Below are 17,677 nucleotides of genomic sequence, written 5' to 3' on the forward strand. Positions count from 1 at the left end.
TCTAAGAAATAGGACAGATTTTATATTGACCACAGATACAGGAAACCTAGGGAGTCCCAAATGTAATGCCTTTAGCAGGAATAGAATGCCACGTGTTGACCGAACAATATTGTACATTTCTAAAGCTGAGTAATGTATTTTAAGATGTTTACATTAAGATAGTCAGGTGGAAAATGTTATTTGCAGGGACATGCTTGGTTACCGCATTAGAACATAATAATTATATATATTATTATCATGGATTAGAGAACAAACGAAAGTAAACAATATCATCAAGAAAGTAAAAGAATTGAAATAGAAATGTGCTGGTCACATAACAAGAAGGACTGATGGCAGGTGGACCAAGGCACTTGTAGAATGGATCCTACTTGATAAAAAGAGTCCACAAAAGAAACCTAAAAGAAGATAGAGTGACAACATCAGCAAGTATTGTGGGACCAATTGGCAAAAGAAAGCTCAGGATCGTATTGGTTGGAAACATGTGGAAGAGGTCTTCATTCTGCAATGGACAGAAAACGGCTAAAATGACAATGATGATTATATTTATATTAGCAAATCCCTGAATGAAATTTGCAGCATAAAGGAGAGTTTCATATACATGTGCTTGCATTGGCAAGCTCAAGGGGATAGAAGAAAGTAATTCTAGCTGGATCACTGATCTTTCTAGAACTGAAATTCAAGTAAACAAGGGTTAATACAATATTTTTCTTTTTATTCATAAAAAGTCAGCGTGGTATAGTAGTTAAGGTATTGGACTAGAACTAGAGACATTCAGGTTCAAATCCTGCCCTCAACCATAGGAACTCACTGGATGATTTTGGCCTAGTCACTTCATCTCAACTCAGCACACCACAGAGAGTTGTTTCTAGAAAGAAAAATTGAAGGAGTTGCCTTGAGGTCCTGGAGAAACAACTCCATATAAATAACAAAAGATAAGAGTTTCCTCTTACTTGTAAGAAGGACTGAAATCCAACAGAGACTCCCACTGGAGAAATATTGAATAAGTAAAAGTTATTCTCTCTGCAGCTTTGCATGCATTTCACACAGTGTCAGACGACTTCTTAAGTTTTGAAATAATTTCTAAGATAGTGAAAGGGCAGGAATTAGTAAACATCTCCTTCCTGTCTTAACAGGCCCATCCAAGGACAGTAGAGTCATAGATTCCAACATACCATGCTGTATTTAATACTGTACATTTTTCTACCATATTCTGCCAGCGATTTCTCCATTAAATCTAACTATCAACCCCCCTATGCGCACACACGATATAAACAGCTGTGTTTCATATTAAATGTTACATTTGGCATTAGAGCAATAAAAAAGTTATGCAAAATCCCTTAAATTGTTATTTCATCTAAAGACACAATATTCTTTTTTGAGGTCTGAGTACATGTCTAGCTTATTCAACCAAGTGTTCCTAAAATAAATGTTCCATTAAGGACAAAAAGGACTTCACTTGAGAAAGCTACAGTATCAAAAGTTCCTTATAATCAAGTTATAATCCACATTAGTGGAGTTCTTAGGCTGTCTAAGCTTAGTTATTTGCTTGTAAATGATTCGTTATCTGACTAGGTACCATCATCAATGCTAGTGAGTATGGGGTTTGTTTCCTGTTATATACAGTAGTTTACCCTGCCAGGGGCAGGGCAATAGCCAAAGAAGAAAAAACAGGAGTCGTGTACAATAGACAAGAGTTGTAACAGCTATTATGTAGGATAGTCAGGCAAAAGACTGGCAGAGTATATTGATGATCACCAATTTGCAGACAAGAGTGAAGATTCCTTAATCTCATAACACAGACACAGACTTGACCATAGTTTCAGCTCAGAAACTGTGAGCATTATATACTAACTAAATCCAAAAAATCGCTAGGGAATCCTGGAAGCTTGGCATTTGAACAATTTAGCCCTCGATAGTCACACAGACATAAACACACCATTCAAAAGAGACAATAGAAACACTAAGAGGGAAACAAAAAAAACCCATAACATACTCTCTCTAGCATCCAGTTAAGCAGGGATTAACACCAGATAAACAAGCAGAAAACAATAACTAATCCAAAAATTACCAAAGACAAAATCACACATACATTCACGTCAACATTGGCAGGGCAAACTACTGTATATAGCAAACCCTGACCACCATTCACTAGCACTGATGATAAAACATTGGCAATAAAACATCTCAGAGAGCACCAAGAACTCAGTTCAACCCAAAGCGACATGTATTCTCTTGTAGTGGCCCGCAACCTTTGCAGCTAGGCAGAGGTGGGGAGAGGGGAATCGGGCCAGGCGAGCGGTGAATTGACGTGCATGCACACATGTACGCAGCTTGACCTGCGCAAGTTCAGCTGCATATGGCTGTGCACGTGTGCTGCCCTGTGGCTCATGCAAGTAGAGCTGCATGCATGTGCGCCAGCCTGCCACCCACATAGCCCGATTCCAAATAAGCCACAGCCCAGTAGTGGGCCGCAGCCTGGGGGTTGGGGACCCCTGGATTACAGGATCCTGATCACTAGTTTTGTGTGCATTATTTAGAAGCCAGCTTCTTTCTTTCATATAGCCAGCTACTTATTTCCATTTTCTAGAGTAGCCACATTTTTTTTCAACTATATACAAATGCGTGAAGGAGGCACACGCGAGGATAGAGAGAGAGCGCATGTGTGCTCGCATTTGCAAGCCGGTAGCGAAGGTAAGTGAATACTACCCCTGATCATTTTGGTATATTCTCTTTTTTTTAATTAACATTTTTATTGAGTTGTAAGATATAAAATACAAAATACAAAGTAAATAGAAAAGCAGTTAATGTTTAATGCCTTATTTTATTGTAACAGAGAGAGTCAGAAATCAGTGCTTTTTCTTTTTCTTTCTAATCTTTCCCCCATTTGATATATTCTCAAAAATTAAATTTGTTTAATGTGTCTTTAGTTATTTCAGAGGTGTGCTTTTTTATTTCTTGTATTTTCAGTAAAATAGATAAATTTCCTTTATTACTTCAGAGAATGATGAAGAACAAGAAGCTCTTCCAACTCTGGACAAACCTGGCTGGTATTCCCAAGGCAACTCAACCCATTTGTGTGAGTTACTGAAGAAGATGACTGGCAAAGTAGAACCAAAGGTATTTTAAAAAACAGACGTGAAGGCATGACAGCAGAGCCTCCTCATAAGAAGGCTTCTCAACATCAACACAAATTCATCTTATTAGACACCAATTTTTAGAGATCTAGAAGTAAGCCATAGTAATAACAATTATATAAATATCATCGGCTAACAGGAAATACAAGCAAACTTCATATTCCTTTTTAATATTTAATACAAGATGGGTTTGGCTTAATTTAATGCATGAGTACCTTTCAAAGAAATTCCAATTGTGTTTTAATGTACTTTATTCTCAAGCCTGTGTCCATTACATTGCAAGCTTAATTAGTAATTATTAACATGTTTTAAGTCAGGGATAATAGAAATTATGTAATTTGGAATTTACTGGTAGATCCTAAGTGGTTTGCAGATGATCAGCAAAGACTCATGCACTGAACGTTCAAATACAGCTATTTATTTATTAGATGAAATTGTTGTGTTTCCTTATTTCCAGATCGTTTACTTTGGTGATAGCATGCACTCAGATATTTTCTCAGCTCATCACTATAGTAACTGGGAGACTGTCCTTATTTTAGAAGAACTTGGAGGAGATGGTGCTTTGGTACTTACAGAGTCACAGTCTGAACCCTTAGAGAAGAAAGGAAAGTATGAGGTAAGGATAATCTGGTATAACTCAGCTCCTCCATTATGGGAGGGGTTGACATAGCATTTTGAAAACCACTAAAGGTAGTCCTCAACTTAAAACAATTCATTTAGTGACTGTTCAAAGTTGCAAGGTCGCTGAAAAAAGTGACTTATGATTGTTATTCACACTTATGACTGGTGCAAGTCACATGATCAAAATTCAGACTCTTGACAACTGGCTTTATTGTAGTAAAGATATAAGTGCTTATCAGATATTAGACGTCTGGGAAACCTCTTGTCTTAATTCTCAGCAGCTTTCGACCTGTAGGACATATAATAGATCATCAGGATGCTGGCAGTTTTAGTTCAGCAAATTTTTAAAAGGCCACAGATTTATGGTAACCTTCCCCGAATGGTTTCATATACAGATCTAAGCATTATTTTTGTGCATTAAAAACATAGTTTCAGTGATTAAAATGTTTCCATTGGGTTATGTTTCAGAGATATTTCCTTGCCTAAAAAGAGAAGCAAAATGATCATGGGTGGGCAAAAAAAACAATAAGAATAAAAGTGACTTCTGCCTTCCTGCCAGTTTCCCCATTGAATTTCCTTGTGGGACACTATCAGGGAGGATTAGAAACCTACCTACCTACCTACCTACCTACCTACCTTCCTTCCTTCCTTCCTTCCTTCCTTCCTTCCTTCCTTCCTTCCTTCAACCGGTTACAGGTCATGTGACCATCTTTTATGATCTTCTAACAAGCAAAATCAAAGGAGAAGCCACATTCACTTGCTGCCTCCTCAGCAAATAGAGGATAACTGTCTACTTCACAAAGTCGTAGAACAACTAAAGAAGTAAAAAAAAACTGGTATACATTATATGCCCTAAAATAAATTAAAATTTTGCTTAACAATTCTCTTGTATTATTGCCTTTCATGTCGTTATAAATGTATTTTTTCCTTTTGTTTTATTCCTGAAGAAGTACATCAAAGTAGAAAGATGAATGAACTATGTTCAGCTACGGCTTCCTTCCTGTCTTTTGCAAAACTAGGAAAGAAAAGACACATACTCTTATTTAAAATAACACTTGCAGCACAGAATAATAAGTATGCTTTATGCCTTTCAGGAAGAATGCCCTGGTTTGTTCAAAGACATTTTGTAGTGACTTCTGTACAAAGTTTATTTTAAGATTATTTCAATCTCTCTGGGTTTAACTGTATAGGAATGGGAGAAGGACAGTTTTCTATTCTTTCTGTAAAAAAGCAATTTGTTTCACAAGAGCCAGTTCTTGTCACATTAATTTATATTTCAGTCAGTAATACTGGTGGTAGTACATGATACAGATTAATTGTAGGTCTCCCCTCAGTCAAAGATAAATGATTTTCACCCAGTCACTCTGACCCCAATTTATCCTACAAAATTGTTGCAGGGATAAAAATGAAGGGTGACTCTGAAGCTATGATCACTGATAAACTAAATCACCTTGAGCTACGGACCTTAATCTGTTGTGTGTCATTCTATAATTCGTAATGGCATTATTAAATTCATTTGAATGTTTACTTAAAATAGATTCTGTTCCAGTGTTTTGGTTTTGAGCTAGCTAAATTGAAAAATAATGTGCAATAAGTCATTACGTTAACTATTATATGGCAGCTCCAGTGCACACAAGTGGGGAGCCCTCATCATTCTGTTGAGTGTCCTCGTGTCCAAAGACTTTTCATTTCTCTTCAGTGAATGAGCTCAGAGGGCAGGCAACAGAAAAGACACAGAAGAAACAGGAGTACCAGCCCTTTGGCAGGTCAAGAGGTTTGGACTCCATTTCTCTCCTCTTATTAACATTGACACAGTATTGTCAGCTGGAACTGGAGAAAAGAGGAGAACCATCAGAACATCATGCCCATGTTGTAGTCAGTCAAAAGGATAGACTGATTGATGGTATCGAAGGCCACTGAGAGATCAAAGGAGATTTGTTTGTTTGTTTGTTTGTTTACTAAATTTAAAAACAACTCATCTCTCTCACGGAGGGACTCTAGCAGTGGTGGGATTCAAACATTTTTACTACCGGTTCGGTGGGCATGGCTTGGTGGGCGTGGCAGGGAAAGGATACTGTAAAATTTATTTATTCATTTTATTAATTTTTTATACTGCCCTTCTCCTGCTGGACTCAGGGCGGTGCACAGCCTAGAATAAAAAACATCCCAATACAAAATTTAAAATTTTTAAAAGAATTAAACAAATTTTGGCCCAAAATTTAAAACCTCCCGACTAAAACCATTTACAATTAAAAATATCTTAAAGGGGGGGAGGGTTACGCCAGCCCAGCTTGATGAAATAGAAGAGTTTTGAGGGCATGGCGAAAAGCCCGGAGATCTGGTATCGTACGTATCTCCGGGGGCAGGTCGTTCCAGAGGGCAGGTGCTGCCACAGAGAAGGCCCTCCCCCTGGGGGTCGCCAGCCGACATTGCCTGGCTGATGGCACCCTGAGGAGTCCCTCTCTGTGGGAGCGAACTGGCCAGTGGGAGGCTATCAGCGGCAGAAGGCGGACCCATAAGTACCCAGGCCCTATGCCATGGAGCGCTTTAAAGGTGGTAACCAACACCTTGAAGCGCACCCGGAAGACCACCGGAAGCCAATGCAGCTCGCGCAAGAGGGGTGTCACATGGGAGGGCCCCATCGCTCCCATAATCCCCCACACGGCCGCATTCTGCACCAGTTGGAGCCTCCGGGTGCTCCTCAAGGGTAGCCCCATGTAGAGAGCATTGCAGTAGTCCAGGCGGGAAGTGACGAGTGGCTGAGTGACTGTGCGTAAGGAGTCCCGATCCAGAAAGGGACGCAACTCGCAAACTGATGAAAAGCCCCCCTGGCCTCGGCCATCATATGCTCTTCTAAAGACAGCCGTGCATACAGGAGGACGCCCAAGTTGCGAGCCCTCTCCGTGGGGCCAGTAACTCGCCCCCAATAGCCAGCGATGGCACCAGCTGGCTATATTGGTACGCCGGAAGCCACAGCCACTCGGTCTTGGAAGGGTTGAGTTGAAGCCTGTTTCTCCCCATCCAGACCCGCACGGCCTCTAGGCACCGGGACATCACTTTAAGGGCATCGTTGGAATCTCCATTCCCTTCCCACTCCAGGGGAAGTTACTGAAAATCCCCATTTCCTCCTAATCAGCTGGGACTCGGGAGGCAGAGAATAGATGGGGGTGAAGCCAGTCAGAGTATTCAGAACCTGCTGAAACTCACCTCTGGACTCTAAGTAGTATACAAATAAAATATTAAAAACATTAAAACTCAATATAAAAATTTATAGAGGCAAGATTGCATGATCCCCATCCTAGCTCTACTAGATGTCTTGAACAAGTACACTCAGTGGTGTCTGAAACCCAGCTGAAAAGGATTCAGATAACTTATTTTCTACAAATCCCTCTGAATTTGCAACTCAGCCACGTTCTCAACAGCTTTCCCCAGAAAACGGGAAAGATAGACCAAACAAAAGTGGCCAAACTTTTTATGTCCAGCAATGGTGTTTTAGGGAGGGGGTACACCACACCTCGTACCAGATAGGTAGAACCATTCCATCTCTCACAGAAGTAACCACTGCATGGATCCAACCATGTAACCTGCCAGGGGGCCTTGGGTGGCCAGATTAACAAGGCTCTTGTCCGTTACTTTAGGAGTAACCAGATCAAATCTTCCCAGGTAACTAAACAAGGCCATGCCTCAGTTCTTCAACCCAGATCTGCCTCAAATCCAACTTTGAACAGATCTGTGTTGATATGACATATGCCTAGAATATTTTTTACAACAGCCCTCTAGATGTTCTTATGGTCCCTCCCTCCCTTGCAGGAAACAGTTTGCCTAAAAAAGAGCTGCTGGCTGTATAGACAAAATAACAGCAGACAAATTAATACATTTTGCACGTTTATTATTACCGTGAAATCCCTAATATATACAAGTCATATAAGAAAAAAATGTCACATCAGAATTTCTTTAATGCAGTGGAAGTGATTGAATTTTGAGATGTGGTCTTTTCTTATGCCTGGGGGAAATTCCAGAGTTTCTTGACTGACTTTGTTATTGGGACTTTCCTGAGCATTCACCAAGTTTCTTTTTGTGTGCCTAGTGCCTTGAATATTAGAGAGATCCCGTTTACATAGAAACCATATGAAACTATAAGAGCACATATGGATTTTATGTTTACTTTAGTGTTTGTTTATATTCCAGGGACGTCAACCCAAAGCTCTCCATTCTGTTTCTAAACAGTGGGGTTCTTTCTTTGTGGATACTATTTCAAGAAAAGAAAATGAAGAGGAAGCCTTAGTAAATACATGGTCTTGCAAATCTGTTCATACTTACAGCACAATTACAATCCCAAGCATTGAAGCCATAGCAGGTAAGAATAATGATCCTAAACCAATCCCTGAAATTTTCAAACCATTAATTTTAAAGTCAAATTCATATTAGTGTCAGAATAATGTTGATGATTGGAATTCTAATGCTCTCCCCTGAATCTTTTATTGATTGGCAGCTCCGAGCTTACATTTTAGTAAATATTCATAAGTTTTTCCAGAGTAAATTCTACTGAAGCATGGTTTGAGATTGAGAAAGGGGAAAGAAAACAGTGAAGAGAAATCATTTGTATCTTCATTAAAGCATATTGATTTGCTCTCCACAAAAATGATTCCAATAGCAGAGCCATAAACAAAATATTTTACTTTTTTTCCTAAAATTAATGCTTTGTTATGTAAAACATCAAGTGATCTTGCATTGACAATCTCCATCTCCAATAATTAAGTTTTATTCCATAATCATAAACCATGTATTGACAAGAAGGAGGAATGGATATGGACTAAAATCCTTCGCTTATATTTTCTCTAAATGTATTGCTCCTTTCCATTTTAGCAGTTATTATTACTATTTAGAATAACAATAATAATAGTTGAATGTCAGAATAACAAGAGCCTACACAAAGGAGGGCCAATCCATCCCCAGTACGGCATGAGAATAATGCAACAATAAGAGAGTAGAAACATCCTTTGGAGATACCGGCAGCCACCATTGTTAAGTCCAATGGCTGTAAGAGTTGTGAAAATATTGCTGGTGCCCAGCTAGTCCTTGACTTATAACCTGATTTATAGCCTTCCAACAGTCTCTTGAGGACCGTTGGAAGTTAAGAAAGACTTCAAAAAAGACACTTATATTCCATTCTCAAAGTTATGACTACTACACACATGTGATCACATTTTGAGTTTTGGCAACAAAACTTTAAGACTGGTTGCCGCATGTTACTGCAATTTGCAATGATTTTTGCCCTTTTCCAGTAGAAAAACAGCAAAAAAAATATCCATTAGATATGCTGGATTTGTTTAACAACCATACGGCCAGCTTAACAACCATGTGATTTGTTTAACAATCATGGTGACTCACTTTACATTATAAAAACAATTATAAAATGGAATCCTGTCACATAGTGCCTCAACTTATGACTATAATTACTTACAAGTCTGAGTTCCACTGGGGTCATAAATCAAGGACTATCTGTAAAAGTCTGGCAGTGGTCATGCTGAACTAGTCCCGGCAAGGTGGTCGGGGGCTTGTCCAATAAGATCAGGTAGACTTTCTAAGTCCTGCACAAAACTTAAATGCGGTTTTTTTCAGTCACTGTTTTCTTTTCCCCTGAACTAGTAGGTAAGATTAGTACCATCCCAAAGTTGCTGGGTTTTAGAAAGCTATTAAACCTGGCTTTTCCAACAGACCTTTGAACAGAGTGATATGTTTCGGAGCTAATGTTATTGCTATGAATATTGTTTTATCTTGCAGTCTAAGTTTTTGCTTTAAAAGGAGTTCTTGTATGGTTCTTCATTGAAGAAATATAATGTGTTTGTGTGTATGTTTATATAAAACTTCATTTATGAAATAGGTTGTATAAGCTGCTCAGCATATCAAATTCTCAGGTTTTTCCTGGTGAACTGGTAGGCAATTTGGCCAAGACTTAGAATCTCTGCCTAGAATGGGAACTCACACTAGGAATTACATCATGGCAGTAAGAGTAAGCAAAATATTTCTTTTGTTCTCTTCACATCTGCTATCAGACACTTGGGACCTCTCTTTAAGGTGACCTGCTCCTTACTGGGGAAGGATACAAACCATCTGCAGGGCCATTGTCAAGAATTACATGTCCAGACTTAGAAGGATCCTCCATACAAAACATAAAAGATAGTATAAATTTTTGGCCAGACACAAGTTAATGCTTGCCCCTAAATTATGAGAACTCTGCTGTAAAGAGATTCCAAGTAGCATTTATTTACTGCACAAAAGAAATTAAAAGTAACGTTGCACAATATTTCTACCCACACTTTTTGACTTATCCTTTCAAAATAGTTGTTTTTAACCAAAAACAGACTTCTCTTTATCTCAGTTCTTTTAGTAGTCCCTTCTAGATTTCTAAGGTTTATGGTTCATTTAATAGTGGGGCTGCTAGGTTGACTAAAGGTGTCCCATTTTCTCTTCTCAGCCTCAGTTCTCAATTTGTCCCTTTATTTAAAAAGACAAACCATTTTTCCTTCTAGCAGAAAAGGAACAGGTTTAGGTAATCTCACTTTGTACATGACCCAAGGCATATAATTTTTCCTCCTACAGATAGATATAGGTTGGGGAAATCAGCCTGCAAGGATGTATACTAGAAATGTCTGTGCTTGTCTCAAAAGAAAGGCTGGCAAAGCAATTTTATAAAAACAGGTTTACAATACACAGTTTGATTGTTGTACTTAATGTTTAATTCATAAACTGCTCTGAGAACCATGACTCACAGAAGTTTTCAATAAAATAAGTTTAGCAATTACAGGAAGGCGCAGTCTGAAAACAGTGGTGAATGCCCTCAATGCACTACAGTTCTCTTCTCTAGGTACGAAGGGAATATGTATGTAACTGAAGCATGATTAAATGTACAAAAAGTATATATGGAATATGCATGATATTATATTGTAATATATACGAAAGAAAAAGTGCTAGAAAAGTATGTACCAGACAAGTCGCACCAAGTCTAATGTTTTTAAATTGTATATTTAATAAAATTATTTTTTTAAAAAAAAAAATGCACTACAGTTCTCATAATCCCCAACTAGCTTCTTTGATAGCCATGGCTGTCTGGGGAGATATGTAATCTGGAACATCTGATCAATGCAAAAGTACACATGCAATGTTATCAATTTAGCTTTATTGATAAGAAATTAGACTGATGAGGACAGGAATTAGCACTCCCACATAGAGTACTATTATGTCAGCTGATCCCCCAATGCCATCTAAAGCAGCGGCCTACAACCTTTCCAGCTCAGCGGGCCAGCAGGGGAGAGGGAATAGTTTTGTGCACACACCGCTTTCAGAAATAGTTTCGCTCACTACCCTCCGCCTCTGCGGCCTGGTTTCGAATGGGCTACAGCCCGGCAGTAGGCCATAGACTGGAGGTCGGGAATCCCTGATCTAAAGAATTCAGCAGAGCAGAAGGAAAAAGCCTTACATTTAAGTCTAGAAGCACAGAACTATGCTATGGACAAGTTTTATTTTCTTCATACTTCTCTGTGATTAAAAACGTTAAACTTGCTGAGTAATACTGGTGAGCATTCCATAGAATAGACCAGTTCATAAAAGTGGTTAAATCTCTAGAAAATCACAGTTAACAGTTGAGCCTATGTGAAGCCTGACTTTTTTTCAGTATTCTGCATGATCTTGAATGGTGGTGTTCAAATTGTTAAAACACCCGGTGTGTTCAGGCATGCATTATGAGTAGGGATAAAAAAAGATCAAAAAGACTTGGAATTTTTGCAGCGGGGAGCCTCATTTGGATCTTCTGAATATAGGATCGGATGTCTCAGTCATAACAAAATTCTGAAAATAAGGAAGTACTCAAAAATAAAGCATTTCTTTTTCAATCTTATGAGGAAGTGATGAAGTTGAGCAGAACTTCCTTATCATAAAATTAGGAGGGGGGGGGAGAAGCTGCAAGGCAGAAAAAGCTTCAAAAAGAATTGTGTGCGTGGCCTATGAAGACACATTAATATTTAGTGAGCAAAAAAAAATTGCATGCAAAAACATTTCAGTATCATTCTGTAATAATTGATCTAAGAAAAAATAGAGTGCTATCAGTTATTGAAACAAAATCAATTTTTCTTTTTCTGTTTTCTTTTAAGGACAAAATATTTGTATTAGTATTACTGAAATGGATCTTCCCCCATGTATTCTTACCCTAACTGCAGTATACCGGTAGATAGTTGTAGGACTACCATAACCAAAAAGCCATACCAGTGAAGGTCACCATTCATAGATACCACTCTAGAAACAAAATATTTCATTGTATTTCATTCTTCTTGTCCCCCAGAAACCTATGCAGGAGAATTATTAGTTTCACAGGTTTATCTTCCAACTCAGAATCAGGCACTTTTAGAAGGTACAGGCTAACCCTAGAGAAAATAAAAGTCATATTTAAATCAGTATTAATATATAAAATATCAGGCAAGCTGTATGAATATACATCCTACCAATATAAACATCAAGGTGGATGTTTACTGAAGATCTGTAGGGATAATGCTTACTAATAAGGGAGCAAAAGTAACAGCAAGTTATTCAAACCAAATTATTCCATTTTATAGATAAATGTAACTGAATGACCTTTCTCTAGACTTACATTATTGTGAAATTGGTAGAATTAGGCTTGGAATCAGAAAAGGGATAATATACAATATTCTTGTAAGCAATAACAATATATAATACATTCTTTTAAGAAGAACATTTGAGCTTATCTTCAATATTTACATTAGTTACCCATACAAATTATTCTGAACTTTAAAAGATCTAGATGCAACTAGTGTTCAGTTGCAGGCTAATTTGTTGTAAATAATATATCAATTTTTAATTATCAAAATAATTTAGAAGGTTTCCTAAAAATATTAGAAGAAATATGTTTTTGCTGATATTACTCTTTTTTCCAGACAATAGCTATGTAGCCACTATAATAATAACAACAACCATGGACACCTCAGTTTAATGATGTACTTTTTTATTGTAAGAAAAGAATGTCCAAGGTATAATATTGTAGGTATAATATGATTATGGGAAACATAATATTTCTCTTTTAAAATTAAGATTAAATAATTAATGCAAAGTATTATATATAATCCAAAATTAGTTTTCTGGGATATGCTAGCAAGTATATTATTTATTGTCATGGTTCATCCTTGCCTGCATAAGTGATACAATATGTTTAATTTGTCACTAAAAGATACATATTTCAAATTATCTATAATCATCTTTTGCTTTATTTTAAAGAATGATATTCACAGAAGGAAAAGCAAAACATTCATTTTTATATGCTCAAGCATGAAAACTCTAACCGGGGGTGTCAAACTGGCGGCCTGCTGGCCAGTTTCGTCACGCGCAGGCCACACCCACCCCAGCTCCACAAAGGGGAAAAACGTTGCAAAAGTCACATGATGGCAGCGTGATGCCGTGAGTTTGACACCCATGCTCTAAACACAAAACATGTAAGCTCGGGGCCTGATTAAATTGTTGCGATATTAAGCAAACAAATTAAAAAGCTTAAGAAACAAATATGTTTTTCTTTGGAGCTCCTGGGATTATTTAGATGTGATGTAAGTATAATTCCTAATCATATGTGTTTCTTTCAGATTTACCACTGGATTATCAATTTGCTAGATTTTCTTCAAATAGCTCTGTAACTACTGGTTACTACCCCAAACCTCCAAAGTCCTTATCAGGTGGTGAGCGAATGGCAACCAAATAAAACATCTTTAAAGAAAAGCAAATCTGAAACTTCATCATGCTTAAGCAAAAATGTTGGAAGCTACTGAGAATCATGCAAATTAAATACTATATAAATTCAAAAGACATTTGGAAAGACCTAACCAGGTTGAAGAAAAAGAAGCTTCCTATTTTCCTGTTGATTGTGCTATATCAATTTATTATCTAAAATCTTTTTTTCATTCTGTTTTCCGAAGATTTGCTGCAGACTTATATTCATATACTGGGTACCTTTGCCAGTTTATGCATTACATGACCACCTTGTATCCGTAATAACACAAAGGGAGCATGTGCCGTTAACCGTGAGCAATAGTCTATGCTAAGAAAGCTTTGTACATACTCAGTCGGGTGAGGTCCAATTCCTTCATTCTTCATACTGAAAAAAGTGGTATATATGTGTGACTAAATCTGATAGATTTAGGATTTTGAGGATTATGCAGAAAACGCTGAATTCCTCTACAATGAGGAAGGATAATAGCCTTTCATTTCAAAATCTGATTAAATTTTGTAGCGTGAAATATATTTTTAATAATCTGAATTAGAATCCAAACCTGTCAAATTAAGTGAATCAACCTTTATAAAATCTGTTCTGACAAATATATTATTAACTTGTTTTTATGTTCAGAGAAAACATACAATTTTATATTTAAGCAGATTAAGATGCTGAACATTGTTTTGCTGCTACACATTTACCTAATCTATAAACTGCCTTCATCACTGGTATTGAAAAAAGCACATAGTTTACATCCCCTTTTGTGAGTTTACTTGCAGGATGGATTCTTTCTTACATCATCATTTTTTTTTTTATAAAAGGAAATCTGTAAGTATTTAGAAGGATGGCCTGGAATTCAAATTTGTAAAAAAAAAAAAAGAAGAAGAAGAAGAAGATAGTATATTGGGATTGTGAAATTATTCTGAGTCTTCTAAGATTCAAATATTAGTTTTTGCATTATTCTGATACTAGAATGTGCTTGTCTATTCTGAAGAGATTACTTTTCAAACCAGTTGAGTTTACTTTCTCATAAGTAGACATAGGATTGCAATTAAGACTGCAATCTTATGAGCATATAGGAATAAATGTTAGAGTTCATGTCTAAGTAAATAAGTCTAAGATTATACCATAAGCAAGCCAACGTTTATGTCCATTTGTGTTTTCTCAGTAAGATAAATCTCGGTATGTTGGATTACATTCAACTTTTCTTGCATGTGGACTACTCCCTCAGAAAGGGTGATCTGTTAGGATAAATCACAGTTCAAGGATCTGGTAGTATAAACTTGAAATGTCATGATTTCTGAAGCCTTCCATCTGCTTTGGCAGTTCTCATCTGTATGAAGTTGAAAATAAAGGTTATTTATTCTTGAGCGCCTCTGGATTCTGTTACTTATAGCAGAAAAAAAAAGAACCTGCTATGTGGAATGCAACAGTGGAACCAATCCATAGCTCCCTCTTCTTAATTCATTGAAAAATAAGATCACTTATCTCTTGAATCTGTGCCATTTTATTCACTCAACTCATCTCACATTTAAGCATTCTGGCAAGCTATATAATTTACTGAAGACTGCCAAATTAAGTAACTATTTAGGATGATGTAGTCAAATGAAGTTCCCCTTAATACATATATTTTCCTCCAAGACAGAAAACACAGCTCAGCTACAAACATTCATGGTATATTTTCCTGGAACAATGAAACATTAGACCTAAATAAAATTGAAACTTGTAAGGGGAAACAAACAGGCAGTTCCTAGAATATTTTTCCAGTAAGGTGGCAGCACCAGCTTTTTTTTACAAGCAGTCCAAATTCTGGTTCCAGCATGCCTAGAATACATGGTGAAGCTATATGGACATCTACTTAGAATTATATGGATATTTCTTAGGGTTAATTTGGTTTTTGACATGTGCTTTAGTACAAAACCACAGAGAGGTTTTTTTGAAGAACTGGTCAACAGATGTTATTCATAGAGGCAAACTTCTGAAGTTCTTTCAGTGCTATAACAAAAGCATTTTCAATGGAATCAGGATAAAATCCCTTTCCTTAGTCTGAGTTCAAACATGGGTCTCCCAACCCAACAAGTGAATTTCACATACTTGTCACTGGAAAGACGAAAACCAGGCTAACCACTTCTAAACATTTTAATGCTTAAGTTGCTTCTCCAAATTAAAGGCTAGAACACCCAAAATGACCATTATGCAACAGGGATATAAAAGCCAGTGCCATTCATGATTCCAATCTGTGTTAAACCAGACAACCCTTGAGTTTGGATAATCAATCCAAAGCACTTCATTCATTTAAACATTGTGATTTGGGAAAATAAGTCAAGATTGAATTTATCTATTTAGACAGGGAAGTCATCTGTTTCAAAGTCTTTTGCATTTGTATGCACATGTGTTTAAATAATTAATCCAGCTGTGCAAAGATAGACAAATAGAGGAACTTCATTTATAAAACAGATTTTAAAACTAATTTTAAGCAGGAAATTAAGTGATGCTACAGTTGGGTTGAAACACATTAATTTGATAGTTGTTGTCCCCTCGCTTCATGTGAATGAATGTACCACTGGCACATCTCCATTAGAATGAAAACCAGAGTTTGACATGATTAAAAGCTTTTGTGAAGCCAAAATGGATTTGGAGAATTATTTTACAAAGTTCAGTCTAATGGTAGAGTAACAATTAACCTTGAATAACAAGCATATTAGAGCTATGCTATTATAATTAGTGATGCATAGTTTGAGTGCCATTAAAATGCATATATTCTGGAATACAAACATATTGACACTGTAAGTATAGTATAATGGCTTAAGATGCTGAACAAAGTTAAAGTCCACTCTTCAATAGTGAAACTCTTTGAGTGATTATGGGCCTATCACTCTGCCCTACCTAACTCACAAGGTTACAGTTTTGGAGATAAAATAAAAGGTAGTCCCCATGCCTTGAGTTCTTGGAGAGTGACAGGATAGAAATCAAATAAATACATGGCATATAAGTGAATTATATTTGTCAGAAATTTACAAAGCCAAGAAGCCTCTTTACATGGTGGAGGGGTGTGCATTCACTTTCTCCCATTATATATCTAAGGTGGCATGAGAGAGGTAGGTCTAATGTATTATTTCCCATTCAAAAAAGGATAAAAAATGAAGTTTGTAAAAGTTACACAAATGCAGGAATGTCTATAAATAGACTTAACATAGGCAGTAGTTCTTTTTTTGAGGAAATATTAATTGACAGGCATACAGTAAGTTAAAAGGAGATGGCTTCCTTTCCAGATATATAGATCTGGATTGAAGCCATGGTTGAAATGAATAATTTTAATTAGTCTCCAAACAACAGGAAGCCCTGCAGTGCCAAATCTGAAAGTATACTATTCTGTGCTTCAACTCAAATCTTCTTTCAAGTTGAATAGATTCTTACTCAGACAATCACAAAGGCACAAGAGCAATAGATATTTAGCAAGTAGCCTCTAAAGTCTAGACACTATATCGTGGGTAGAGACAGCCTTACGCAGAAGAAGAAAATGGGGAAGTGTGATACACTTACATTACAACATACCCCTGTGTATTCAGGAGACAGATCTGTAAAGGGTTTTTTAGAGTATTCAGATGGATATGCTGACAAATGTTTGCATAAAAAAATAATATTTCACTATAAATTCAGACTAACAAAACATATGCTATAACATGTTTTGTTAATATAACAAATGTAATATCATGCAATTTAATGTAATACAATATAATATAGACGCTGGACTTGTCAGCTACAAAGGGTTGAGGGTTTGAGTCCCAAGCACTGTGCAGTGGCGTGAGTTCCTATTACTCACCCCAGCTCCGGCCCACCTAGCAGTTCAAAAGCATGTAAATGAGAGTAGATAAATAGGTACCACTTCAGTAAGGTTACTGTGTTCCATATTTTCATGCTGGTCACATTATGATGGAAGCATCTCTCAGACAATGCAGGCTCCCTCAGCTGAAATTTAGAGAAGAACACCACTCTCTTGAATCAGTCAAGACCAAACAACCTTTAATAACATTTTATGTCCAGACCAATAAACCATACTGTGGTTTAACATGATGGTAAGGGAATGGATTCTTACAACATATCAAATAACATCCACCCATATAAGGAGATAGCCAGGAGCCACTTCCATAGC

The 17,677-nt window shown here is 37.0% G+C and overlaps 1 protein-coding gene across 2 annotated transcripts in view; it reads left to right on the forward strand.

Moving 5' to 3' along the window:
- NT5DC1 (5'-nucleotidase domain containing 1) overlaps positions 1-14,894 on the forward strand; it is a 94,302-nt gene extending 79,408 nt beyond the window's left edge. For both annotated transcript variants that reach the window (XM_034409205.3, XM_034409204.3), the window contains exons 9-12: positions 2,999-3,117; positions 3,592-3,750; positions 7,944-8,112; positions 13,400-14,894. In XM_034409205.3, coding sequence (XP_034265096.2) covers positions 2,999-3,117; positions 3,592-3,750; positions 7,944-8,112; positions 13,400-13,515 — 563 coding nt within the window. In that variant the 3' untranslated portion in view covers positions 13,516-14,894. The remainder of the gene's footprint in view (positions 1-2,998; positions 3,118-3,591; positions 3,751-7,943; positions 8,113-13,399) is intronic.
- Positions 14,895-17,677: the final 2,783 nt, after the last annotated feature.

Source organism: Pantherophis guttatus, chromosome 1 (genome assembly GCF_059756535.1).
Source record: "Pantherophis guttatus breed Tessera chromosome 1, ASM5975653v1, whole genome shotgun sequence".
NCBI classification, from domain to species: Eukaryota; Metazoa; Chordata; class Lepidosauria; order Squamata; family Colubridae; genus Pantherophis; species Pantherophis guttatus.